At 36.5% G+C, this 8,483-nt stretch overlaps 1 protein-coding gene across 2 annotated transcripts; it reads right to left on the minus strand.

Annotated features, from left to right (window-relative positions):
- Nucleotides 1–55: 55 nt before the first annotated feature.
- LOC107774702 (tobamovirus multiplication protein 1) lies at nt 56–7,814 on the minus strand. 2 transcript variants are annotated; one of them, XM_075233711.1, is made up of 12 exons: nt 7,682–7,814; nt 7,350–7,553; nt 5,847–5,937; nt 5,714–5,766; nt 4,734–4,826; nt 4,587–4,658; nt 3,792–3,864; nt 3,660–3,705; nt 3,485–3,548; nt 1,256–1,309; nt 714–791; nt 56–589 (listed from the first exon to the last, which is right to left on the minus strand). In XM_075233711.1, exons 2-12 carry the CDS (start codon nt 7,497–7,499, stop codon nt 497–499), a joined length of 867 nt encoding a protein of 288 aa, XP_075089812.1. In that variant the 5' UTR covers nt 7,500–7,553; nt 7,682–7,814; the 3' UTR covers nt 56–496.
- Nucleotides 7,815–8,483: the final 669 nt, after the last annotated feature.

Below are 8,483 nucleotides of genomic sequence, written 5' to 3' on the forward strand. Positions count from 1 at the left end.
AAGATAGAAGGGAAAAAAGAAAAAGAAAAAACAAAAAAAAAGTGCTCTAGCCTAGTAGGTAAATAGTCACTACTCAGGGCATTGCCATTATTCAAATGGTGAAAGTTACATCCGTGCGATCTTACAGTATAGGAAATGCTCAAATACAGAACATCACAGTTAGAATGAAACAGTACAAAAGATGACATTGAGGCAACCCTGTTGCATCATTACTTCAGGACTTCGATACTTTTCACAAACTTGTAGAACAATTAATAACCAAAATGTTAACGATTCGTCTGATGCTTCACGCCACAACCACAGAAACAATACAATGTAGGTAAAACAGCTTAAGCTTTGTTCAACAACTGGGGAAAGAGTTGATATCATTGGCCTTTCTACAAAATTAATGCACCTGGATCCTTTTCGCAGCTCCACTTTTCCTGCAGAACTCCACTTAGCTTCTGCACCTGCAACCATATGAAAGTGTAGGACTGACGATAAAAGTCTGCTGCAGCTAACTGATTGGGTGGTATTGTGCAGATACTCTTTTTGGAGGCAATTTTCGCAGGATGTATAGCACAAGTGCTGAAGGAAGAATTTCTACCAGCTGCCCACCAAGAAGAAGGTGATCAGAGAGAGAGAGAGAGAGAGAGAGAGAGAGAGAGAGAGAGAGAGAGAGAGAGAGAGAAGGCAAGAAGGTGTAACGTATGGAATAACGGAATAAGGCATACCAGGTAGTATATCAGATTCAGAACAGGATGGTCCAAGACATCAAGAGATGCGTCAGGATCAAAAGCAGATAACACAACCTGCAGTGAACCACAAATTAGACATAGCAAAGACGCTCATGCACACGAAAGTAATTGTTGTCTAGAGATTTGAGGCAGGGCTGGCTCTCAAGTTCATAGCAAAATTTACTTTAAACCTGATATACCTTCATTCCCTTTTCTTGATCATGTTCCTATTATACCCGGGGTGTAGTTTGGGTCATTTTCGGCTGAAGCCTGAAGGCATATGTCACAGCCTTTTATCTCATAAAATAGCCTCAATGTTTTCACTCTTACAAGCAAAAGCACCAACTCGTTTCCCTGTTTGGACCTCCCCATGGGAAGTTAAGAGTAACTCATTTTATTTACCCAATTGCAAAACTTTATAATGGAGCTACGACGATATTATACTATGGACAATATAATGTTGACCATGGAAAAAAAATAAAGAAAATAAAATGTTGACCAGCATTGAGAGGAGAGGAAACATATGCATAAAGCCTTACCACAAAGCAGCTAATGAGGAAACAAGTGAAACATATGGCAGTCACAGATCCAACCTGCAATCATATGCATACATCATATTATGTAAACCAATTTAGAGTAAGAATTGTTAAAAACTACAAGTCATGCATTATCTATCATGTTATGCATGTGTTAAGCAACATTAACAACAACAACAACCCAGTATAATCCCACTAGTGGGGTCTGGGAGGGTAGTGTGTACGCAGACCTTACCCCTACCCTGGGGTAGAGAGGCTGTTTCCAAATGACCCTCGGCATCCTTCCCTCCAAGAACACCCCACCTTGCTCTTGGGGTGACTCGAACTCACAACCTCTTGGTTGGAAGTGGAGGGTGCTTACCATCAGAGCAACCCACCTTGTCTGAGCAACATTGAGCTAAATGAAACTTCAGATAACACAAACATATCCACATCACAATCTTTAATGGTGACGTAGAAGAGGTTGTTAGAACAAGCAGATAGATCATGAAAATGTTTTCTGGAGATTGGCCACTAATTATCAATTAAGAAAAGAAAATAGACACTCCGTTGGTTCACCAATAATGACAAAAAATTTATCTCTTCGTAAAAATCATAAATTAAAATTGTGTTTCCATTTTATCGCACCAAACTTAGATATACTTCTGCCGGTTGATTATTCATCAGCAGAGGAGAAAAGGAACTCGGCCAAGAGTAGTTTGTTTTCAGTTAATGCTGATTATGAAGTCGATAATCTAGCAAGTATTTTGAGAGTGTGAAGCGGAGTACTTCCCTACAAGTTTATTTGGGGCAATGACTAGGAGCTGAATACAAGGATTCAGGGGTGTGATGGGGAAGTAAATCTTTTTTTGTGTGTGGATAAAAGAGGTGTCTCCAGCTTGCATACACCTCGACTATTCTATCGGGCAACTATATCCTCCCACCGGTAAAGGTACGGGGATAAGAAGCAATCACCCAACATTGCCTCTACTGAGGCACAGTGAGAAGTTATTGAAAGATGTGAAAGGAAATCAGCCCCTTGAAAGAAGCGATATCTCTCATATGGGTAAAGGATGAACTGAAAAATAGGGTACAACATGGATCCTTACAACTCTAATATCACAAGTCTAATTCCTGCTAAAGTTGAAAAACAAATGAATAAGTTGAGAAGTAACTTTTTATGGGGATTTAATTGAGAGACAAAGAGGATGCATCTGTTAGATGATCAACTATGAGCAAACAATAGGGGACTAGGTGTGGAAAGCTTTAGACTATTAGTAAGTGTCTTATGTCTAATGGTTATGGAGATTTAATACCAACAAATTGGAGATGTGGAAGGGGAGATCAACGCATAATATGGAATTGATGGACAATGATGCACTAAAGCAGCAGTCACATCTTTTTATGGAGTTTACGGTAGGGAGACAAATAGGAAATTCTTGGAGAGAGTTTGAAGAGGTGGTAGGGTCAAAGTGGGTAACGACGGAAGAGCAAGACTATGGAAAAACAAACTTTTGGAAACCAGCACTCTGAAAGAACAATTCCCAGATTTATATAATCTTGTCTTTAACAAAGAGTGTTCGGGGTACTATTGCAGAACGCTTCAAAAGAGAATGCTGGAGTCTTCAACCTTGAATAAATTATCAATACTCAGCACAGAGTGCTAGTGTGGTAATAGCTAAATTAGCCCGAGTGATACTAGGGGATCATTAGCCTGACTCCCTCCTTTGTATGTCAATGATGACAGGAAAATCCTTAGTTAAAGCGTGCTATGTTTGTTGTTAAGGATGAATTCTGGTCTATTGGCTCAAAGGACATGGAAGATGACTTGGAGGACGAGAGCTAGTTCCAAAGTGGCTGGTTTTGGATAGTAGCCCTGATTAAAACTGTCACGACAAGGTTCCGTCCTATCCTTGTTTTTTACCATTTTAGAATTTGATTTGAATATAGACACAATCTCAGGAATAGTCTTACTCTATCTGTCCATTTGAATATTATCTGGGCTAAATATATCAGTCAGTCACTGCAAGCTAACAGTATAATATAGCAGAACGATCCCAGGGCAAGGAAATTGATGAACGGAATCAGACATCAAGTCTAAGAATTTTTCCCCCCCAGGTGCCATAGGGAGGAGAACGTAGTGAGGAATAAATCTTATGACTTACATGCAAATATGTTCTATGCCAAACCAAAAACACTAAACAAGGTCTTTGTATTTACAAAGTAAAAAGATAAGTGTGTAAATACACAAACCTCATGAAGCTTCTTTCTCCTCCCTTTAGATTCAATAGGAAAGCGGCGCAGCATGAGAAACAACCTGATGATTGTAAAAACTTGTAAATACGAATTCCCAATGAACAATTGTCTAAGGTAGTTAAGAACAGTGAATTAGAAGATAAATGCACAAAGAAATAGCACTTAAATGCACCTTCCACCATAGAGCAGAAAGCCCAATGCTGCAATAAATGATACAACTGCACCAAAGAAACATGCAACGTTAAAGAGATCAAACCTTCAGTAAAATAGGGCAAAAGGAGAAAATGAATAGAAAGAGATTCACCTGCTATAAATATCTTCCCAATGAATTCCACAGTGCTATTGTCATTGGACCAGAGGTAAACCCAGATACATGCCTGACCAAAACCATTTTTCAGTTGTATTTAGTTTATTACCTGAGATAAATCTAAAAGACTCAAGCAGCTAGTTAGCTTTTGAGACAAGTGGTCTGTCGGGAATATTTTTCCAAGAAATCAAGAATAACAGACAGCTTTATTCATTTAGAAGTGGATCCCATTCTTTAGGAAAAGGGAGAAAGCTAGAGTCCTCAGAGACTGGAATTAGGAGTATCTAGCCCTATTTCAAGGCTAACTTTGCAAATGGTTTTTTAAATATTTATTGCAAGATCTTGGAAAGATATATATCCAACTGCTTTAAAGAAAAGTAAAGGTACAATCAGGGCCAAACCATAAATATTTGATAATGAAAGTAGGACCAGTTAGAAGGGAATGGAGGGCCAAGAGGAGAGGCACTTGTCTCTGAAATGAAACTATTCTCCAAACATGTTAAACCTAGGTGAACAAGGTATAACATTTTTAGGGACAGAAGAATATCTCAGAATTCAACATATTAAGTAGCATATATATGGCCGCATATTTTGTGAGACCACCTAAATGCAAGGAGTTATCAACTAGGACACAAACTAACTCGTTTGAAAGAATCTTAAAAGAATTCACATATTACTAACACACAAACAAAACTAGTACTCCATAAACAATAACACTTGATCGACTATATTTCCTTATGAACAATCATGATGTTCAAAAGCATATGAAAAGGGGACAAGTTTGTAGCAAACCTGAATGAAGTATATCGCACCATTTATTGAAATATAAGAAATTCTGAGTTTATCTGTTGGTAAACTCCTAGCCTGCCATTACATAAATGCAAGAGTTAGAATTAATAAATCAACAGTTTGCATGCAGGATGCTACAACTTCACTTGCCTGGTGATATATCTCAGCCCAAAATAGAACCAGGAGAGTAAATGTTGAAAAGAAAAGGAGCCCTGGTAGGTCCAATATTGCCAGACTCAGCACCTGGTGTAACGCGGAGCAAATGTAACATCAATAAACAATTAAGCAGCAGCTTAAGAGGCAGATGTTGTATGTTATCTATTTCTTTTTCTCAGGCCATCAGCCTAAAAGTGACAGTACTGCAGTAGCCCACCACATCCAAACGAAGGAAAGAGATCATACAAGTTGTAATTCTGGAAGTGCTACCAGATGATTAATTTATCGTTAACAGAAAATTCATCAAAATAAAATGATAGTCAAAGCTAAATGTTCGACATGGCAAAAGTACAGTGCTGCAGAGAAAGTAAAAATCTAAGCACTTGAACAAATGCTATCGCAGTCAAACCAAAAGTTTACAACAAGTAAAAGATGAGGTAATTATGTGATAAGCTTCACACTGAAAAATGAAAGACAGAAAGAATCTAGTGAGCTTTCAATCAAATTAGCTCACATATTAAACAAAAAGGTCAGACATTATTGCTATACTGTTCTAGTGCTGTTAGACTATATAAGCAGCCAAAGAGCAGGATGAACTTCCAAATGAATAAATTAAGAGGTAAGGAATCTCAAATGTCAAACTATGCTCAAAGTTAAGAGAGTCAAAGATATAAGATAGCCTGCAGCTCGAAGTAGCAACAAAAAAGTCATGCACTTCCACTTGAAAATGGTCCCATCAGGTTAAAATTTTTAGAGGTACAGCTTTAAATTAATTCTGATTTCAGATAGATCCTAGATTAGTTGAAACACTATAAAGAAAATAATAAATAGTTCGAGAAAAGGGTAAACTGAGGATAAGAACAAGGTAACATTCAAGTTGGCATGCATTGTCGGGTTCTATTGAAAACAAACTGAACATAACCAGGAAAGTGATCGACAATTAAAAAGTTACTTTCAGGAAAAAAATAACATACCTTAGGATGGAAGAGAAACACTTGTTTGTGAAATCCAAAGACAATTGCACGAACTGAAAGAAAAAAGATTTGCATTCAAAACTAATTTCCAGATAAACAGGGGCAGGACGATTTGCTTGACCTGAATCCGTACCTCCATTTACAACAAAGTTCATCAGATGGAAAACCTTTTGTGTTGTCCAACCATACTCGGGTACCCTCAATTCGATCCTTATTAATTGAATCTGCACATAATCAACTCATACACTCAACCCAAAGCCCAAACAACTAAGCATCACAGGAAAAATACGTATTTTACACATGCAGCATTAGGTATATACTTTATCTGAAACATATTTATCAATCAAAAGTATGAAAAACCATCCTTCCATGAAAGTCATCTGCTTATAGAAAAGTACTTAAGCCCACACGAAACGAGTACTACGTAATACTCACATCAGACATTAGATGAAAGATCAAAGCTTTGAGGATACAGTCATATCAGATAAATGAAGATCATCTAGGTGATAATTGGTGAAGAAATAATTTGGAAATCTCACATAGCTAACCAGACGGGATCTAGGATTTCTAGAACATGGGTGCATCACTAAAGAAAAGAAAAGAGAAAAAAGAAAGTATTAAGTGGGAATCAATCCTTGTCCCTTCAGGTAATAACTCAGCATTCAACCAAGTGCAACATTCAGCCTTATTGGAGCACAGAGGAGATGGTAGATAATTTTAGATCAATTCTAGGAAATAGGTACATAAAATACCAAGTTTGGCGGAAAGACCATGGGTTCACGTGCACCCTAACTTGGGCAATGAATACGCCCCTCTAGCTAACAGAGACCAAAATTGCCATTAACATCTTAAGGCTGTGCAGAATCCAGAGAAAATAAAGGACAGTACAAAAAGAAAAGTATTGAATTTGACCCTAAATATAGCTAGTCAATAGTCTTAAGCTAACAGTCTAACTGAACCTACATGAACTAAGATTAACCAGTCAGTCCACTGCTAAAAATCTTTAGCCACATAATAAAAGCACCAAATATTCCGTAATTCTCTTAATGGAAGACCCCCTCGAATACACTTCATAAACACACATCCTTGAATCATATTTTTGTAACATCCAAAAGAAAAAGTAAAAGCTACACTGCACTATTTCATTCATACAGTTTCCCGAAAAAATTTCATTTCTAACAGTAGCTATGAAAAATCCCAACTTGCAGCAAGTACTAGAAAAAAAAATCTAATTGGATTGTCAAATTCATAAACAAGAGAAAAAAAAAAACCTTGACATAACCCCACATCAATTTACATACAAAATCCAAGTGTCAATTTATACAAATAAAAGAGTAGAGAGAGAGGGAGAAAAATAAGAAAAAAGTAAAAGCTAAACTCCATTATTTCATTCCTACAGTTTCCCAAGATTTTCCATTTCTAACAGCAGTTACCTAAAATCCCAACTTGCAGCAAGTTTTGAACTGATTAACATCAGAACCAAAAAAAAAAAAAAGGAACATGAAGAAACCAATCTTGACACAACGCCACATCAAATTAACATATAAAATACAATCTTGACACACCCCAACATCAAATTAACATACAAAATCAAAGTGTCTATTTATATAAACAAAAGAGCAGGAGACAAAATTACAAGGGCAACGGCTGAGACAAGAGCATAGGAAGCACAAAGAGAGTAAAAAATCCCATCTTGCCACTGAACGGACTCGTTGATCTGGTCCCACCAGTTGGTCGTCGGACCGGCGATGTCAATCGACGACGAGCCAAGTGGCAACCTCGTCATTTCACCTTTCCCAGGTAACCAACCCCCTACTTCTGTCCTTTAGAATTGGTTGGCCTAAAAGAAGTCAAAAACTGATGATGCTATAAACAAACAAGAAAAATGCAGAAAAATACAGAAGAAGAAAAAGGGAAACTAAGGAACGTGCTGAGGTGCTATACACACATGAAAATAGTGGCACAGACCTGTACAATCAATCATAAATGGAGATCCTTTAACCTTTGTGACTTGTGTTGTGTAGTACTAAGATATTTACTCCTAATTCTTTTACTTGGTGGGATTTTAACTGGTCCAGCTAGTCAATTTTGAATGTGAGCAGCAAACCAAAAAATTAAATAATTAAGCATCAATTCAAATTAGTTAGAGCTACCTTTTACAATTTTGAATAAAAGAAATTGATAATGTGAATATGTCTTATTTTTATTTTCAAATATGTACGTCTAAAAATTATGTCTTGTGTTTTATTTTCAAATGCTGTCAAATTATTCTTTTTCATTTCGTTTTATTTCATATAAGATACCCTTTTTTTGGGTTTTGTTGAAAAAAATATAGTAATATATTTTTATATTTGAAAATCTTTAATTTTATCATCCTTATATTATCGTTAATGACTCTTTTATAAAAATTACATGTTATGTTGAAGACCATAAGATTTTAGCAAGACTTTATTATACATATATACATATATTATGTGTCACAATTTTTTTCTTTATTAAATTTGTGTTCGATTTAACACGATTACGTAAGTAATGAAATTGAAGAAAGAGTTGCTTTTCTTCTAAGGTCAACCTATCTATATCCCTCTTTTATCCAAACATAGGGCTAGACTTTACTACTATACAGGAGAGGGAATAAGCAAGCAGCCGGTCAACATGCCTACTTGGCATTATGATGGTAATATGGTCATTTCAATTAAAATGGAGTAATATGGTTGGTCAAAAAGGAATCTTACTGTAGCTACTATATCAACTTTTAAAGTCCTTTGAC

Source organism: Nicotiana tabacum, chromosome 17 (assembly GCF_000715075.1).
Source record: "Nicotiana tabacum cultivar K326 chromosome 17, ASM71507v2, whole genome shotgun sequence".
NCBI lineage: Eukaryota > Viridiplantae > Streptophyta > Magnoliopsida > Solanales > Solanaceae > Nicotiana > Nicotiana tabacum.